A 21,406-nucleotide genomic window follows, 5' to 3' on the forward strand; every position below is an offset into this window, starting at 1 on the left:
ACTTATCAGTGCTTCAAAGAAGATGGTTGTTATGGTGTATTAAAATTAGAAAAAATTGCCTGCAATCAGACTCCCATAAATTTGGTCGTAATCATCGTAGATTCTTTTTTGTTTTATTATTATTATTATTATTATTATTATTATTATTATTATTATTATTATTATTATTATTATTTATTACTTACTTACTGGCTTTTAAGGAACCCGGAGGTTCATTGCCGCCCTCACATAAGCCCGCCATCGGTCCCTATCCTGAGCAAGATTAATCCAGTCTCTACCATCATATCCCACCTCCCTCAAATCCATTTATTTATTTATTTATTTATTTATTTATTTATTTATTTATTTATTTATTTATTTATTTTTGCTAAATAAGGTAACTTTTGGCTATTAAATTAACTTACGGTAGAGTGGTTGTTGCCTACTTCATTACAAGGTAGAAATTAATTTTTACATTTTAAAGGTATAGTCGACTGTCAATTTTGCTACTGAACAAAAACAAGTGTACCAACCCTAATTTGAGTGGCTGATTACAGATCTGAAGTCCGTATTTTTCTATCTCGTCACAATTTTAAAATAATAACTAGGGCTAGGATTTTGACGAAATTGCATCTTTTTTTTCTAGTAAGCTTTAGTATTTATATGTTATGTGATAAACTGAGTGTTTTAAAACACATTTGTTAGGGAATTTTCTTGCATTTTTTGCCTGTTTCAACTCATAAGAGCAGCTTTTGATTTATTTGGACATTGTTTAGGCATTTTAATTTAATTTTGGCCATAAATCCCCATTATTAATGTAAAATAATGTTTATTTCCTTTGATATTTCGTCTACATATTTTGTCCATTAATACCCATTATTTTTTTACTTGGTTATTTCACGACGCTGTATCAATTACGAGGTCATTTTTAGCGTCGATGGAATTGGTGATAGCAATATGATATTGTTGGCGACATGAGGCCGAGGATTCGCCATAGATTACCTGACATTTGTCTTACGGTTGGGAAAAATCTCGGAATAAACCCAACCAGATAATCAGCCAAAGCGGGAATCGAACCTGCGACCGAGCGCAACTCCGTTTCGGCACGCAAGCGCCTTAACCGACCAAGGTATGCTGGTGGCTAATACCCATTATTTTGTATAATATTTTAATCGTTTTTCTACACAAATATTGCCATTTTAACGTAGTACACTCCAACCACCTCTTCGATATAGACTTCTCTATACCTGCTAATTCCGGATAAGAGTGGCCTTGTGGTGAACTACATGGAAACTACATCAGATAAAATAATTAATTAAAGTGTACTACTTAGAAAAAATTATGTAAAATTAAATAAACTTAAATGTTGGTACTAGAATTTAATTTAATTACTAGTCTAAATATGTAGTAGTACAAAACCTCTTTTCCTACTAAGCCAATTATGTAAGAACAATTTTTAGGGCATTTTTAAGGGCATCTTTTTAAGATTTTTAGGTCATGAATGGATTGTTTTTGGGATATTTTTTTCATGATTTAAAGGTCATCAAAATCCTAGCCCTAATAATAATATTTTTAATTTTTAATTATAATGTGTGACACTACGTTCAGGTCAAAACTGAGTGCTCTTGAACTCGAAGCTTGGGACACATTTGTACTAGTGTTTACCCAGGTTTACAGGAAATTATCGAGCTGATACTTATGCTGAGATAGTATGTAACATGCTTAGAGCATTTCAGAATCTAGGTTGCCGCATGCGTTTAAAAATGCACTTTCTTCATTCACACCTTGACTTTTTTCCATCAAATCTCTGCGCTGTAAGTGACGAACATGGTGAGAGGTTCCATCAGGACATATCGATGAAATTCAGGTACCAGGGTCAATACGGTCCGAGCATGATCCTGGTTCCCAGCGATCACCATGTGTTTAAAAATGCACTTTCTTCATTCACACCTTGACTTTTTTCCATCAAATCTCTGCGCTGTAAGTGACGAACATGGTGAGAGGTTCCATCAGGACATATCGATGAAATTCAGGTACCGGGGTCAATACGGTCCGAGCATGATCCTGGTTCCCAGCGATCACCATGTGTTTAAAAATGCACTTTCTTCATTCACACCTTGACTTTTAACAGAGTTTTTAGTGCTTATTACATATTGTAAGTGCATATATGTATTTAAAATATAACAATTTACAAAGAATATACAGTATAAACTAAGCTCAATTTATATCTCTGACTACGGTACAGGTATAGTAAGATTTAGAATTAATGTTACAGTCCCATAACTCAAAACCCTGACGTGCTATGATAAATCTGATTACAGATCTGGAATCAACGCATCAATTTCAGTGTGGAACACTTGAAATTTCCTCAGTAGCAGACAAAAAGTTTTTTTTAGACCAGTGTAATTCGCGGTAGTTAATGCACGAACTTCTGCGAAATGTAAAAACAAATAGAATTATTCGCAAATATTTAAATTATTATTTAAATTTAGTAAAAGTCACTCTGACAGGTTGAAATATTAGAATAATCTTAAAATGAAGTGCAGCCACCGGCGTAGCTCAGTCGGCTGAGGCGCTTGCCTGCCGATCTGTAGTTATGTTCGGGCGTAGGTTCGATTCCCACTTGGGCTGATTATCGGGTTGGGTTTCCCCCCAACCATAAGGCGAATTTCAGCGAATCCTCGGCCTCACCTCGTCAAATATCATCTCGCTATCATCGACGCTAAATAGCCTAGTAGTTGATACAGCGATGTTAAATACCAACTTTAAAAAAGTCAAGTGCAAAATGTGAAACACTGCAAACCATTTTGAAACATTAGGCCTATAATGTTATACTCTAGGTCCTACTGTAGTGAAATAGAATCTTCAAACAAAAAAAAAAAAAAAAAAAAAAGTTTTACAAAATATCATATAAGACACTTTAGTTTAACAAAAATAATGTCATTAATTTCAGAGGGTTGTTCTTTGAGATATTTCAGAAAAAAATCATGCAATTTTGCTCGTTTTTTACTGTATATTAAACATTTCATAACGTGTTTCGGGAAAGTCCTTGATTGTATTCCTAATATCTCAATCAGTTTAAGAGAGCAGTGTGTTACGAAAATAATTGATTGAAATAATTTTAGGTTTGTGCTTTAAATGTGCAGAAATTTTATCCAAACAAATGTAACTTTTCGTCCTGCAAAGGAATTTTACAATGCTACATTTGTTAGAATCAAATTTCTGCATATTTAAAGGACAAAAGTAAAATTCTTTCAATTATTTGTCATCATAATACACTGCTATCTTAAATTGACTGAGCATGTTGGGAATTAAATCAACGGCTTTCCCAAAACACGCTGTGAAATGTTTCATGTAAAACAATTTTTATCTCGAAAAGAAGCAAGGACATGCAAAATTGTGTTAAACGTTTTTGTTTAAAATATCTCAAACAATAACCACTTGAAATTAATGATATTATTTACGGTTCATCTTGTATATATTTTTTCCTTAGAGGGTTGTTCATTTTTTTCTGATTGTAAATCGCAGATTTCTTAAGGGATAAGGACAGAGAGTAAAAACGGAAATGACGTTACTTCGCCCGCCACCATAAAAGAGAAAAAGATCGCGAATTATCGGGAGTCGACTTTCTTTTTTTTATATATTATTATTACATCACTGAGCATTCATTTTCTAGAGTTCTTTCTAATATGACCATTATTTTTGTACTAGGGCCCAAATAAATATTTATCGTTCAAAAAATTACTTTTCCCACTTAGAAAAATGAACACAAATCAGAAATTTTCTGAGATATTTTCAAATAACTGCATCATTAAAACTCTCATGCCCTACAAATTTCATAACGATAAGTTAAATAGTTTCTAAAAAAAAAAGTATACCATTAAAATGAAGAATGTAACTTTCGGGAGAAAGAAAACAAAATTAATTTCTAGGTTACATTGGACTAGATAACAGCCATTTCAGGTAAATTCAATAGCCAAAAATTCTCTTATTCAGCAAGAAAAAAAAAACAATTGAAAACAACGAACATGACAATTTGATTTCAGGCATTTTTTTTTTATTTCTATTTTTCATACACCATAATAGCCATCTTATCTTAAATATCGCCAAGAAACAAATGCTGTGAACAAATTCCTGGAGGAATTGTACTTCACTGGCACTGCCATGATTGATTTCAGTGTATGGTCTGCGCAAATTCCACGCCTTTCTGCATTATGTTCTCGTTCTCTGAATCAGGGAAGAAAACAAATACTTTAAGGAACACCTTCAGAATTGGTCGGGAGGTCGTTATGCTCTTCTTACACGTAAGTATATATATATATATATATACGTACTCGCTATGACATCGGAAATTTCACTGAATTAAAGTAGGAGAATTTTCGTGGTCATGTGCAGTTAAGTAATTGTTTGAATGGTAATTTGTAAATACATAACATATAAATGCGTATATAAGATAAAATTACTGAGCGGAAAATAAAAATAAATATGATTTATTTATTACAACGAAAGAAAAATGAACATTTACGAAAAAAAATTGCAAAAATGAGAATTTTTGACATTATAGGAAATAATGAATGAAATATTAATTATACTTGCATTGTTAATGGCTTTATTTCTCATTTTTAAATCATGACAAGACAATTGAGGAGCATAGTATCAAATTAGACAGCTCCATTTTTTGCGATTTCAAGATATCGATTGTTTCTCATAGAATTTTGTGTGGTGAATGCGATTCTGGAACTGTTTAGGTTCAAAAACGGATAGAACAGAGCGAAAATAGCACTTAGTAATCAAAATGTAGACAACTCCGCTGTGGCTTGGTTTCAAATTAGGACAATTCCTTCAGTAGCCAATGAGAAGCCCACATTCATACCACGTTTTCCCATCACGCATCGCGAATCCAACATGGCTGATTGTTTATATAACGGTTTGTGGATGAATAAGTACTGTTTTAGTAAATTTGCTTTGAAACCGAGTTAGAAGAGACTTAAATTCAAAAGTAGACAATTTCACTTTAAATACGGCTTCGTTTGGTTTAAAAAATAGACAACTCCACTTTAAATATGACTTCATTTGGTTTCAAAAACAGACAACTCCATTATTTAGTTTCAGAGATGGACAACTCCATTTTTTAAACTTAAATTTCGAGATGAATATTAATTTTAATCACATTTTGAGACTGAAAAAATATTTCTATGACCCATGAGAATGATTAAATAAAATGTACGTATGACTGTGACGTTGCTTTGCAAGGATCTAGTTTTTCGCCTCTTCAGTAAAAAAAAGCAAAAGTGGAGTTGTCCAGCTTTGATACCAAGCTCCTCATATGTTCGCCGGTAGGTCACTAAGCATTCACATCCGCCTGATCCAGCCAGTAAATTTAATCTAACCCAATCTGACCTGACAAAACTTAGAAAATTAGTATACTTACAGTAAGAATTGCATTAATTTTATTGTTCAATTTTGTGGCGTTAGATGACATGGATTGTTATTAAGTGACACTAAAGATTGTTAACGAAAGAATTGGCATAAGGAACTCCCAACCGATTCTAAGGCTAGTCTATTTTAATTTTAAAATATCCGATCTCGGGAAATAATATAATAAGTTGTTGCGGGGCCGGGCATCGAACTCGAGACGTTTGCCCATGTAAAGCATGTCTTCAAATATAGAAACGTGGTGAGGCAACGATTCGTTGACTAATAATTTTGCCTGGGTAAGTTATAACCCTTTTAGAGTATTTTACATGCTGAGGATTGTTATTGTCGGTTACAAATGTCTAGTCATCAGCGAAGTTCGAACATGTGACACTTTGGGAAACATGATACCTTATTGGTTGACTTACACAAAGTTTTTTATTATCACTATAATTTCTCAACACCGTAGTACGGAGAAAGCGAAACTAGACACTTTATCACAGTAGAAGTCACTGAGGTTAGCCTGAACGATACCCTGCAATGTTCGAACAGGAGAGAGGCAACCAAGATACAGTGAAACTTGCTCAAGACGGAAGTGACACGGTCCTAATTTTTTTCCGTTGTGGACAGGTTTCCGTGTTATTCAGGTGTGAAGTGTGAAGTTAAAATGGAATATTTTATCATTTGTATAAATGAAAAACAAAATGGCATGCCGCAAATTGTAGGAATTACAAAGTATTCCGTTTAACATTGCTGACATTAAATCAGCTTCATGTCGCTTATTTAATTGGTGAATGATCTTGGTGAAAATCTCATTTCCTGTATAAATTGTATCGTCACTCATTAAACGCTATAAATTACACTAAATTTAATATCTCAGACTATAATACTGTACTGTATATCATAGCACATTATTTAATTGGACTAGGAGCCTACAAGCCTTGAATTCTGGATTATCTAATTTCTTTGCAAGCTCAAGGGTTTGCTTTTGCAGCATAAGTCCAGAAATTGGCATGATCTTTGAAAGGGCAAGAAGAATCCATTCCCACAACAGTTCATTTATTTCTGTGTAACCAGTTGTTTTCTGTTTCCTTTTATGTTTTATATCACGAAATCACTAATACACTTGCGTTCTACCCAGCTACGACAGTATACAGGAGTGAAGCATTGAACATCTTTGAAGGGACTCGTCTGCCTAGTCAATAGGGTAATAAAATTTATGACCATCAGGCCAACACACCTTCGCACCCTCAAAAACTTTGCAAAGAAAACTTGTTTTTATCTTAGTGATCTACATATTTTGTACATTCCTTGAAAGCACATACTGTTTCAAAATATAGTTTACATTAAAGTAGTGTGTCCAAAATATTATTTCCGTTTTGAACAGTAGCAGACAGTTTCCGTTTCCGCGTTGGGCAGTTTCCGTTTTATTCAGAAACAATTACACATAAAACACATGAATTTCGCCGGGATCAATAAATTGTTCCGAAATAGACAGGATTCCGGATTATTCAGGTTCCAATTTGAACAGGTTTCACTGTATTACAAAATTCGTCTTATTCCATATGAAAACTACTAGGCACTAGATCTGTGCTAAAATGCTTGAGCGGTTGAAACATGAAGAGATGGGGACAGAGGTCAGCGAATATGTTCATATCAAGGCCGAAGAAATGTGACAGGCCGCATTCTGCAGTATCGAACTTGGACCGAACATAGCGCCTGTATTGCACGACACTGGTAGTCTGAACAGTATGTCAGCTGGGGATTTTTTATTAGAGCCGTACAAGGAAGGATGAAATACCTTACAGTAAAGGTCATCTGTGTGATAGCAGCTGCATGTGGTTGTGTACCAAGTCATGTTGGGTGTTGTGCCGGCCGGCCACCACTGTGGACGTGTGCAAAGCTGCAAACGGCTCAGTGCTACTGTGATTGTATTGCAGACATGAGACCCCAGTCCTAGCAAAACCCATCAGGCTAATTCATGTAGATGAGGACATTGTGGTGCTGGATAAGCCCTGCTCGCTGCCGGTGAGTACGCACTAACCCCACGTGCTGCGGGCGTTGCTCAACTGCACATGCTCACATCCCGATCATTATTTTCCATTAGAAGTAATAAGATGTTGATGAATGTCTGATTTGGTAGTGGCAGAGTTTGCGTTCTTCCCGCTTCTTCTCGAAAGAGTGCACCTTGTTTGGTACACTACACTATGAGCGTAATATAGTGCGTACATTTTATCTTTCCACGCTCGCGGATGTAGAGCGGAAGAAGCGGTACACGGCGCAGCCGCACACATGCGCGCGTGGAAAGATAAAATGTATGCACTGTAGTTCAAGTGGAAAGAAACTGTTTTTTCGCAGTACTTATGATCCCCTGTACACTATCTTCAAAATAAATAGATTGGTTTGAAAGCTCATACAGCCACCCTCTATGTTAAATTCAGTCCTTTTTTCCTGCAGGAGTAAAGATAAATCCACGAAACAATAATATTTCTTTCGTTCGTAAATTAAAATGTGTTCTAAACTAGTTATTTGAAAGTGTGTGCATGCAAGGTACTGTTTTGAAACCATAAACAACTTTATTAAGAAGTGTTCCTTACAGTCTTGGTTATGACATGTATTCAGTATTACATTTAGTATAAATAATTATGAAGTTGTTGAAAAGTCGAGACACTTTTGAAATCGGAGAAACTTAGAAATGAATCCACTTCGCTCGCAATAGAATGATATTTGTTAACGTACAAAGCAATTAATATAACATTTAAATATGATCACCATTATGTTCTTCAATCCTTAATAGCTACTGAATTGAAGACTGATAACTTCATGTCATTGAGACTTAAATCTTCTGAGAGCTTCGGCAATTTGTCTATGGCATTAATTCACGATTCATTCTAGGGCTAAATTTGTAATAAAAAAAAAGAAGACAAAAGCTATCATAAAAATTAGTTAAATAGCTTTGTTCTGTTATATTATTTCGGAATAAATGTTGCCAAAGCTACCAATATATAAACAATTAGAACAAACATGGTAATTAAACCCGGTTCTGTGTTTTTTTTTTTTTTTTTTTTTTGTGAAACGGCTGTTTTATTTTAAAATAAATGTTGCTTTGAACGAAGTTTCAGGGATTTCAAAAATGTCTTCACTTTTAAGTAGCTCAATTTCTTTATAACTTCATCCGAATTTTTACTTTCGTATGTATAGGATATTTAAAAATATGGCTATGCTGTAATCTTTTAAAATGTTAATATCAACACTTACTACGTAATAAAGAGAAATTTTAAAATGCATTAAAGTAATGGGAGGAAAAAATGAATACATATCTTCATTTATCTTATTATTCATTCACATCAAGAAGAAAGTGGAAGTAAACATATTTACGTATCCTTTTGCGCTAATGTACTTGATTGGTACACTTTTCTGCGATTGATTGCGATAATACAAACTAATGCTTATTTTCATATAAAATATAAGCTTATTATTGTAACTTACAGTTTTCCTCCAATACAAACCTGTTTCATGTAGGGTAAACATTGGTAATTTCGTGATAATTTCATGAAAACTAATTTAAAATGCAAATGTGTAAATATATCCTTATTCCGATTTTTTCATCTAAAAGACGATAACTTGCTGTACAAATCTGGAGACATAAAAGATTGGATACGTTCTTGAATATGTGGCAAAAACCACTTTTACAACTTAACCTGAAAGGTTGGTTATTTCGTGATAACCTTGGTAATTTCGTGATATTGCATTGATAATTTCGTGAGAGGTAGAAGAATTGTGGAAAAATTCATTAAAGTCAAATGAAATTCTCATTTATTGTTACAAGACATCAAACATAGTAATTCCGTCTAATATTCATAGCAAGAAAACATAGAAATACATATCAACACATAATAAGAATGAAATCAAAGAAAAAATTGAAATTGAAAAGGGATCTTCTTTGCCCTGAAAGGGTGAATACTTTCATTACGGACTTTACTATAGCCTATATTACTAGGGTAACTCCAAAAGTAATGCATAACGTTTAAAAATTATATTTTTATCCTACAGCTTTGCTATTTTCACAGAATGTAGATGCATCCTTAAGGAACAAAATGTCACTTTTCCACATAATCCCCGTCCCTTTCAACTGCCTTACGTAACCTAGGAACGAGGGCCTGTAGACCAGCACGGTAAAAGTCTGGACCAACACGTCTGAGCCACTCTTTAGCAGCGTGCACAAGGGAGTCATCTTCTAACCTCGTTCCGCGCAGGGATCCTTCAGTTTACCAAAGAGATGGTAATCGCACGGTTCCAGTTCAGGACTGTAAGGCGGATGTTTCAGTGTTGTCTGTCCGAATTTTCTGATCTGGCCTGTGGTCTTATGACTGACATATGGCTGTGCGTTGTCGTGCAATAGCAGAACATCCTGCTTCTCCCGATGTCGTCGAATACGTCTCAGTCGAACTTGAAGTTTCTTGAGAGTTTCAACATACCCGTCAGAATTAATAGTGGTTCCGTGTGGCATGATGTCCACAAGCAAGAGTCCTTCTGAATCGAAAAACACAGTAGCCATAACGTTTCCTGCCGAAGGTGTACTTTTGAATTCCCATTTCTTTGGTGAATTTGCATGATGCCACTCCATTGTCTGCCTCTGTCTCCGGTCCAAAATGGTGGAGCCATGTTCCATCTTCTGTTACAATTCTTACAAGTCATCTAGCACTTATCATTGACACTTAGCATGATAACAAATCAAACAGAAGCTACACTGAACCCATTGCGTCTCCGTTTTCTTTTTTGTTATCACATCTTGTCTTCAGATTTCTAAAATTCCTATTGTAATACATTTTATACTATTTAAAAAATTGTAACACTTAATGCTCAACAAAATTTCGCCTCAAACAGCTAAGATTTCTATCAGTAAAGCTAAGCCTATATGGCGACTACAGATGTATCTAAAATTCCAAAAACATTTCCTAAAATTTCATGAAGATACACTAAATCTTTGTACCAAATATCATATGCTTACCTTTAGTAATAAGCCTGTAATATAATTACAAACATCCACAAAATTTGTATGCCTGAGAAGTCGACGCAAACTTGCTCTCTCCAAACATAAAAGCTCACTGAAGCAACTAAAATAGTCACACAAAGCTTAGCTGTATGTTTCTGGAAACTGGACAACATATGCAATCCCTTGGCGGAAATTTGGATCTCGTAACACCATTGGTTATTTCACAAAAGAGCAAAGAAAAAGTATCACGAAATAACCACTACCACGAAATTACCAATGTTTACCCTATTGGAAGAAGATGCTTCAATATTCACTATTATGCGATGATCATAAAATAAACATTTCAGATTCCGACACATTAGTGAATTTGGAGGTTAATGTAAAAATTTCTACACTCCTAAGTGTGGGTTATTTACTAAAAAAACTTTAAAAACATTTGCTTCGCGCCACTTCTAAATGTTTTCGATGTTAAATGTTTGTTTATATCGCTTTGATTTGTTTACAATCAGTTATTTTAACACAAAACATGGAAATACTACTTGAAAATGGTTGTTTACGAACTGTAAAAAAAAATGCCTATCGCTAATATGACAACAGTAAGTTTCCTTGGCCTACTATGTTACGACATAGCCAATCTAAATTAAAAGAACTGGATAACGTAATATTGTAACAAGGCATTTTAACTTTTTAAAAACCGTGATGTTGCACAACGCCATTTTAGCAATCGTGACCCCATGAGACATTGCAAACAAACTGCAATAAATGAACTCCTTTCAGTTTGGTATATGACATCAGTATGTGAAAATAAGCTACTCTGTATAAAAGAATATCATTCCCCGTAGACGCCATGAAATCGTATGAGATGCATGGACGTAGAGCTCCATGCTTTCGACACTAGAATGAGGCGGTTTGATCGGCAGGTAACATACCACACTTCGATTGCCTTTTATATCCGGGAAAGATTCGGTACTGAGGCCGTGTCTCAAAGCTCAAGTCCATACTACACACTAGTGACTAGCAACTAGCTGACTTGTAAACTACACACTAGGGAGCTTTGGACATGTATGCTTGAAACATGGCCTTCTTCATAGACTATTTTTCTAAAAACCATGGCATCACGGTGCAGCACTGAATTAAGAAGGCAGTGTCCTAATGCAGTTTCATTACGATTTATGTGGAAAAGATGAGGGCTTAATATATTACAATAATGTTTAAAACATTGTACAGAAGGTACTAACAATGTCAGTGTTCATAGTTAACGTGTTATTCTACATTATATTTACATTATTTCACTTCCAAAGCATTTTCAGATTTCATAACCCCAATTGCTGATGAGGTATCCATGTTTGTTTAGTGAACAAGTCAACAATCGAGCAAACATTTTCGTTTAGTAGCTACTACGGACTTGATTGCTATGCACTATGTAGCTTTGGATCATAAATTCTGATGTCACATCCGGCTATTTAGTCAACAGTCTAGTTCACTTCAGCTGAAAATGTAGCTTTGAGACACGGCCTGAATTTGGCAGAATGCTGAATGAACCCTGTGGCTGTTCTGTAAGTTATTTGAAATAACATAAATAAAATATATAATCAATAATCGTTCATCATTTATTAATTCAGGATTATAAGAACTATTTTTTGAAGAGCTCTACATACGTTTCAGCCAAGAAAAAAAATCGTAGCGTCCGTTACGTGACTTCATAGTGTACTTCAGCTTTTTTCTTGGAGTGAATGAAGAATATAAATGTCCCCTTGTATGTATAAATGAAATTGTGAAGCATGCGAGTACTGTTACAAATAGTTTAATTTAAATGTTATGTTGTAGTTGACAGTTGTTTTTCTATATGAACAGTGTAGTGATTATTGGCCCCTGCAGATAGTACAATAGTACATTTCATAGGTACAAAAAGTATACATATTATTTCATCATAATTCATAATAACCATCCTTTACGCGAGGAGTGATTAATTATCCCTGGAAGGAACGTCCCTACTCAGGCCAACCCTTTTAATTCATTATTGGCCACCCTGATGTGTCCATAGATTGTACAGATAGAAAACAGATATCGTCAATGAACATAAAAACCAGTCACTGTTCTGGAGTATCCACAGCCTGTACCTCATGGTCACGTGTAGATTTTACTTCATGGTGGCATATTAGACCCATTTCTCTTCCTCACGTCCATAAGACGTTTGACAGCAACGTGCTTGTGTGCCCGCTTTTGCAGCATGACTTGCTCAAAGTAGTCTCACGACGTCTACAGCAGGGTGTGACGCACTGCCTCTGTATTGCTTGAACCATCTGAAAAGTGTTTAAATTAAGCAGAAATTAAGTTGCAAAGTTGTTGCCATGCTTCCACGTTATCACAATGCATTTTTGTTTGCCTACCACAGTTCCACAGCCCGTGAGATTCTTCATAACTAAAAAAAAAACATATAATATAGTTGAGCATATTCAGATTTCTGCAAACCATGCAGCCTGTAACACCGTTTTGAACAGTCTTAGGCCCGTAACACACTTGCAGAGTTTTCGCCAGCGATAAATGTGTTGCGAGAAAATTAAAAAATTGATAACATGGATTCAAATGGACGTCCACACACTGGAAGAGATTCTCGTTCGAGGCAAAAACCTCGCGAGAGTTTCTCGCTGGGATCGGTAGCTCAGCGAATTTTCTTGACACATCTATCAAAGATGTTTGACATTTATACTCTTTATGACGATAAAAGACATCACAGGTGGCGATGAATTGTATTGCTTTTATTTGAAAATGAGGAAAGATGTCTGATAATTGCAGTCAGAAACTTATCGAACTTGTACGATGTCACCCGTAGGCCTATTTATATGATACACGGGATTAAAACTATAAAAACACGAAAATTAAAGAAGAAATCTGGAGACAAATATCAGATTATCTGAAAATAAATAGGGCTATATTTTATTTTGATGAGATTTAATAGTATTAATTAAACATTTGAAATAATGTATCTATATGTCTTAACAGTTTACATAATTTTAATCAGAACATAGCAAAGAATCCTCTATCATATAATGAATGGCAAAAAACTGTGGTCCATTCAACCTGAAATAACGCCTAAACGTATCATCATTCAAATCGAAACCAGTGTCCAAAACTCGCCCTTATTTTCGTAAGATACAATGTGATCTTAAGATATTTCTGGCTTTAATTTTAGGCCTACTTTTTCTTTTCATTAACAAAATATGTTCATGTAACTCCATTTCCTCATCATCCGAATACTCAGATTCAACAAAGCGTTCGTACGTAATTTGTAAAGTACGACAATATACTTACAGGTTATATATTTAAGTACGGCAATATACTTACAGGTTATATATTTAAGTACGACAATATACGTAAATACATAACCTGTAATATTTCCCCCAACGAGTGATTACTATAATCAGAAAATGCTTTCTGCATGAAGGCAGTGCATAGCTGATCATAGCGAGGTGTGATCTGTGATAGGAGAACTCGCCAAGTGTGTGGAGGAAGGCTCTTCGCCTCTTTCTCGCAACACATTTCTCGCTGGCGAAAACTCTTCTAGTGTTAAGGGCCTTAAGCAATTGTATTAAATATCCGTACTATTCCTTGTAAGTATAGGAAATAGCAGCCAGAGTGTTTTTAACATTTAATGCAAGTTTAACCTATTGATATACAGTATAGTTTCTGGCATTTTATTTAATGAATCTGTCGTTGATCTGTACTAATTTGCTGGAACTTGGAAACAATTTTTAGTAGGCCTATATACGGTGATAATAAAACAGAAACCTCTATAGTTTAGACAGTTAATTTTGGCACATGGGTCAGTTTTATTTTCACCTTTGTCGTTTGGGTTCACGGTTTGAGAGCATCTGGTGTTCATTCTTTATTGTCACCTATACAGGATCTGATAGTAAAACATTTTGTTATAACCTACACAAATGGGGAATGAGTGGTCGGTGAAATTTCAGTTTCTCACAAAAAGGCATTAAAATTTAGATAATATCTTCTGGGATTTAATGTTTAGAAATTTTGGAATGTGTTTCCAGACACATTTAACGCATATTAAATATAACATACCTATGTCCAAGTCGAAAGACTGCAGAAAAAATTAAGCATAACTTCTTGTGGCTCCAAGCACTGTAGAGGTCGCTGAAACAACTGTTTGGTTGTACACGCGCTGGAGAGAAAGCTTCCCTCTCCCGCCATGTTCCTTACCAAAGACATTTTTTTGCGTGTGGATAATAAAGAATGCGGCAAAACATCCTCCCTAATTTAAAGTTTAAATAAAAAACAGATGGATCAAAATAAGGAAACTGTATTAATATGAATGGTATCTTAACAGTGGGAATTTTTCATTTTTTTTAATAACGTGTCTCTCAAGTGGTGTCCTTCACTATCAATGCATTGTTGAATGCGACTTCGGAAATTCTGCATCACTCTAACTAGCATTTCTTGAGGAATAAGACCAATTTCTTCCTGTATTGCATTTCTTAGGTCTGGCAAAGTCCTCGGCCGATATTTGAACACCTCAGCCTTAAGATGCCCCCATAGAAAAAAAATCGCAGGGTGCAAGATTTGGTGATCGTGCTGGCCAGGGGACGTCGCCAGGTGAAGAAATTAAGCATCCGGGAAACATCTGAGCAGCGACAACGGAATTACCACTTACCAGAAACGATACCACAGAGTAATCACGTTCTTCACCCGTCGACGGCATAGTTGGGATTCGTTACAGATTACAATTTTCACTAATTGAATGTCAATTCGGTGTATTCAATTTCCTATTCAATTCTTGTTGTTTTGCGCATGTCATTTGATATCGCTATGGCAACGCATGTGAACCTAAATTTCCCACTATTTAGATACAATTCATATTAATATAGTTTCCGTATTTTGATCTATCTGTTCTTTATTTAAACTTTAAATTAGGGAGGATGTTTTGCCGCACTCTTTATAACAACATCTTAATAACATATTGTTCTATCTGTTATCCAACATAATAATGTTAGGTACGTGATATTAAAATGTGATGTTAATAATAACAAAGTACATGGCATAGGCATGTCTATTAGAGAAATTGATCTGGTGTATTGTTAATTTATTTAATGATAATTTGAACTCAAAATATCCAACTTTGCCATACAATTACTTATTCCCAAACTATAGAAATTTTTGGATATAGGTATGATAGGTTTAATCGATGCAGGGTGCCCGGGAACACGTTCCAGAATTTCTAAACATAAAATTTGTTACACTCTGTATTCAATAACAGTTGCACTTTCATTTGTCTGCTGATTGTCTGATGTTACAGAGTAGTATTATAAATAGACCTACTGATACAGGATCATTTTTAACGGTCTCCACACGGAAACATGCGGGCGTACCTTTCGATTTTACAACATACATCTGAGTCTTCTAATGAAAGTTTGCGTGTTGTCACGTGAGATTCAAGCCCAGATGAATAATGTTCCGCGTCACTTCGATACAAAAAGCAAGACGGTGAGTTACTGACAGTCATTTTTGTTGAAAATAATCTATAAAATGTCTATTTACCATCTTTACTAGAAAATTAAGTTATCTGCGACAAGAACAACAATATTTAACAATACATTACCTTGTATTGCCATTTCCAACAGAATCACGATGTACAAGACTACAGCGGGTCTATTATTTTTAGACTAAATTGACGCCGTGGTGTCTTGTTCTATATGGCGCGGAATGTTGAATGAAAATAGGTGGCTGTGTAGCGTAAATTGTAACCAGTCACGTAGCAAGACTAGTCTGCAACGTTGCCGAGCTGTCGACTACCGCTAGGTCTCGTCTCACTGCGGAACTTCTTAAGCCTAAAGAACTTATAAGAAATATGCGGTTCGTGTTTGCTTTTTGCTGATGGTTTCAGCCCATGACCCCAGATCACATATAATAGATTGATCAGCCTTATGGACTTTGAAGGCAACTTTTTTCAATTTCATTATGCTGCCATCTAGCGACTGCAGAAGAAGTCACGTTATAACTCTAATTTGAATTGCATTAAGCATCTAGCGGTCGTTACCAATCGACAGTGGCAATCCTAGTGGTTGTTCTCTCCACATGTTACCGTTTTCAACATGGTGATGGCCAATCTGTTACATGGTCAGGGCCATGACTCATGTAATATGTGCTTTCAGTATAAAAAAATAATACGTCTATTCAGTTCTTAGTAAATTGTGCTAGAGAGAAGTAAATTTGAGCATCACGATTAAAAATAAATAGTTTTCTTAATTGTGTAATAGGACTTGATTCTGAGTAGTTTGCGTCAGCTGTGGCCAGATACCTTTTAATGAACATATACCTGTGATTTAAGTACTCTTAAAATAATTATAATATTTTTTACAATACAATATAACAACTTAATATCATCATTTAAATTATGTTTTTTTTTTTTTTTTTCAAACATGTCACTACAAGCTGGATGAAGTTGTCAGGGGGAATTTAGACGTGAACGTGTCTTTTTATTTTGTTGCGCCTTTGGTTGTGCTTATAGCAGAAGTTGAATTGATACGTAAATTAAGAGTGCAATGATATAGCATTGCTGTAATAAAAATTAGTGTTTAAATTGTCATAACTAGAAATCTACAGTGTTAATAATAAAAAGAATTTGCTGATGTACAAACTTCTAAAAATACCATTATCTATATTAAATAAATTTTGTAGTATTCATGTAACGTAAATGATTAGTTTAAATAATAATAATAATAATAATAATAATAATAATAATAATAATATACAGGCTACAGTCACACAAAACTTCAAATGAGTTAGCATTGTCTTGAAATTGAGTCAACGCTAAGTGGGCGTATAGGGACCGAGGGGTGTATTTTTGCAATAATAATAATAATAATAATAATAATAATAATAATAATAATAATAATAATAATAAAAGAAGAATAAAAGAGAAATATGTAGTACTACAGTCCGCCCTCTCTCTGTCACGTTCAACTGGCAACGCTGCCGAACACGCTGGTTGGCTACACTCACAGATCACACACATTTTCATTTAAGTATTCCGTGCTGTATAACAGACTGAAGTTGGATGAAATTGGCAGTCCTTTTCATGCTGTGTGTTTTATACCTTTATATATTAAACTACCTATCTTTAAAACAATTTTAAGCAGATTAATTTCTATCATAAGCCCCAAGAAGTCTTTCGTGTAAGCTCGAACTTTTATTTTTAGAAGATGTAATTTATGCCTAGATAAAGGTAGAGGACACTTCCAGCAACTACCACGAAATGGGTAAGTACATAAATTATGATTGTAGTTATTTATTAAGACAAGCTGTTGCGTAGCTTAATAATAATTTATTTCTATTGTATTCTGTTATTTTGTCATGATTTTATGTAACAATGTGTATTTAGAGGGACTGGATTTGTAAGCAAGTTTTCACCATATAGCATGAAGGCAATCACAATAGTTGTTCAAGTGATGACGCTTGTTATTGTTGCAAACATTACAGCCGCACAACATGAAATCCCAGACATTTACGACGTTGCAAAACAGTTGAAGGACAATCAGACAAATGAACTTCCATACCTTTCAGGAGGCATCTCCTTTCATTGGCCTTCTGCGAGAAACTGAGACCGACCACTCATCCTGTCTTAAAATATAGGCATCGGCTATATTCAAATAAAATATTTCACTATTCTAAGTCACCTTATATTTAGGCCTAATACAGGAAGCAATACGCGACATTTCTTGTCACCTTTCACAGAACATTAAGCCACTGACGGAACAAGTAATGGCAATAGAGGCGATATATCTTCATAAATACGCAACGAAACAATGTATTGGGCGCTAGATTATCACAGAGCGAGAACAGCGTATATCCCTGTTCACTGGTGAGAGTACACTGGAGCAGAAGGCTGTTGTGATTTTTAATGATAGGCTTACTTCAGGAACTACAAATTCATTATTTTCAGGAGATGTAATATGACAGACATTGATCATTTTTATAAGGATATTTAAATTGTAAAATTAATGCAACCTATTAGGAAATAAGTATAATGTTCTTTAAACATGTAATAATATAAAATAGTTCCTTTTAATAATTTCAATTCCTTGAGATACAACAAAGAATGAAATAAAATTCTACCGTAATTACTAATATCAGTACCGGTAGCATGTCTTGTGACTGCAAAGTGAACTTAACCCAGATTTTCCCACCGTCCTTTTTTAAGGACAGTTGCAGTGCCTTCGGATATTATGTCATTGTTGGTGTTAGGGACATTTTATAAGTTGTGCGATAATGTTGGTAGTATTTGTTAGCTTTAGAAAATATACGTTCCTTGTTTCAGTTTATTTCAACATCATTTAACCGATTTTTGAGAGTAATGTGCTACTGTATTTTTATCACAAAAATTTTTGGGCTTATCTGGGTTAAGAAAAAGTCACAAAATTTGAGTTTTGCAATATTTATATTATTTCATTTTAAATTATTAATTTGTTTCCTGTAATAATACATAAAGGCGAATGATATAATGCATAATATTTTATAATACGAGTTGAGATGTCTCTCAAATTGGCAGATCTGTGCGCACAGAGTGAAACTATGCTTGCACTTGCACCTAGGTCCATCCTTGTGGGCGGTACCGCCACAACACAGTGGTGTTCATCCTCGCCAAGGAGTACAACCTGAAGAACCTTCGAACCATTCACCGGCTCGACCGCCTCACCTCTGGCCTGCTCCTGTTCGGGCGCACCCCCAAGAAAGCTCGCTCCATGGAGCACCAGATCCGCAACCGCCAGGTGCAGAAGGAATACGTGTGCAGGGTGGAAGGGGAGTTTCCCAGGTCAGTACTACAATCATGATGCACCATTCTTTGTTGCACTGTACAGCTTTGCTATTCACAGTATTGCATATTGTGTACCCAACAAGTTAGATACTATAGAGAGGCAGAAGACCTCTGATAAGCGCTCCCTGCGGAGGCCAGCAGTACTATGGATCGTTCCCTACAAAACATGGCGGTCTATAGTACATATTTTTCGGATACATCAATATTTAATTTAAACATTTCGCTATAGATTTTGTGAAAAGCTGATTTATAAATGAAAAAGTAATAATTAAGACTTTAAAATTTCCAAAAATGTCTCATTCACTCGGATTTAAATGAAATGAACCGTAAATCATAATATTCGTTGCTGGATAATTAAACCCTCTCAATACACGTACCATTTCCCCAGAAAATTATAAGATAAAACGGATTGAGCATAAGCGAAATATCTGTATTGTGACGGCCACGTGAGGTTCGATCTCACGACCGACGGAGGAAGGGCTAAGTCGGCCGTGACGGGCAGGTTGCGCGCGCATCTGCTTGCTGGGGCATGTGCTGTGGGGAGAAAGGGGAAAGAGCGACCGCGGCAGAGAAGTGGAGATATCCAGATTATTCGAGAATGCCATTCTGACCGCGAACTTTCTCGTAACTATGGTTTGGTTATATAAAAGAGAAGACGCAAGTGAACGTGAGTCAATCAGCCCGTCAGTAAGCCAGTGTTGTTACAGGCAGATTTGGACAGTAAGCGAGTTAGTCTTGTGTAGCAGTGAAGCCAGCTTCGAGACCAGAGCGCGACTTGAGTTGTGTCCGTAACTGTGGAGCCTGAAGTCCTGAGTCAGAGTGCAGTGGACCGCAGTTGGGGGACCTGAGTTCGAAGTTCAGCGGATCGTCTCTGAAGGTCTGGGGTTCGAGATTCTGTGAACGCGAGTGACTGAGCTAGAAGAACTAGCCAAGGCAAACGAGCTGTGAACTGAGAACTGACAGTTCTGTGTTGTAAATAGTGCTTTGTGAATATTAGTTAAGATTAACAGTTCATTGTTGTTCGTAATAGTCCAAGGAAATTGTCATTGTCGTCTGTTAAATATATAGTTGTATCTTTCTGTTCCACAAAAGAATTAAAGTGCCTTGTACATTACCAGTGAATCGCTACAAGTGACAAATCAGTAAACATACTATGCCATAACATGAAACAGCTCTTTATTTTCGTATTTCATTCGTCGAATTTGGTTGTCTCCTTAATCGAAATGTATTTTAAAGTAGGATTATACAGCAAATATTCATACTACCGGTACTGTAATATTATTATGAATTTTGTAATTTTAGTTTAGGCGTACTTCTTCAATCATGTTCTTCTGTGATAGTTCCCGATATTAGCCAACAGATATCGCTAATAACGATCTTCATTTGTCAAACTGTTACGAAATTGCAAACACTGAAATTATTAATATGGTGTCAAAGAGAAGAAACTCGTTTTTTAAGGAAATAGAAGCAAGTAAAGATATTCTAGGCTACTTATTTATCAAAATATATTTTAATAGTCTGAAATAGAGATATTTAAACAGCACTAGTACATTTATGTATTAATCTCCTTTCATTGGTAGAGAACAGGGGGGTGCAGCTTGTATAGGATTTTTTTTTTATTGTCATGATGTTGATTTGTACGTAAGTTTCAGCCTTATATATAAATAAGGCTTTTACTTTAAAGTAATATAAGTAGATATTAAAATGATTTTTGGTTCCAACTTAGTTATCCTTTTCTTGAAGGCATTTAATTATTGTATAGGATTATTTCCAACATGAAAATGAGAGACATCTACCGAGGTCGATATGCAATAATTCCTCGTTCCTTCAATAACTCCTCAATAGATGGTACGTTTAACCAACCGGGTTCGATCCCCGGCACCGGAACAATTTTTCTCTCGAAATTATTCAAATCAGCTTTACAGGGTACACCTGAGAGCTCGATTTGCATAATACACGACACTGTTCGTTAACAGAAAACCACAATTTAAGTCACACGGAGTTAGTGTGCACTCACTGTTGGTTGCTTGACGGTTGTCAGCCCAATTTGAGGTCTGTGGATATAGAGGGACAAATTGGATCGGTGTCTGGTAGAGTTTCCGGGTAGCTCAGTTGGTAGAGCGTTGGTACGTTTAACCAAAGGTCCCGGGTTCGATGCCCGGCCCCGGAACAATTTTTCCCTCGAA

General features: G+C 35.5%; 1 protein-coding gene across 2 annotated transcripts in view; it reads left to right on the forward strand.

Moving 5' to 3' along the window:
* The window catches only part of LOC138711233 (pseudouridylate synthase RPUSD2-like), a 1,031,543-nt gene that overhangs the window by 987,036 nt on the left and 23,101 nt on the right, over positions 1 to 21,406 (forward strand). Inside the window, exons 6-7 of one of the 2 annotated variants that reach the window (XM_069842638.1) lie at positions 7,335 to 7,422; positions 18,997 to 19,217. In XM_069842638.1, the coding sequence (XP_069698739.1) occupies positions 7,335 to 7,422; positions 18,997 to 19,217 (309 nt within the window). The remainder of the gene's footprint in view (positions 1 to 7,334; positions 7,423 to 18,996; positions 19,218 to 21,406) is intronic. The other variant, XM_069842639.1, reaches the window with a different exon arrangement.

This window comes from Periplaneta americana, chromosome 12 (genome assembly GCF_040183065.1).
Source record: "Periplaneta americana isolate PAMFEO1 chromosome 12, P.americana_PAMFEO1_priV1, whole genome shotgun sequence".
Lineage (NCBI taxonomy): Eukaryota > Metazoa > Arthropoda > Insecta > Blattodea > Blattidae > Periplaneta > Periplaneta americana.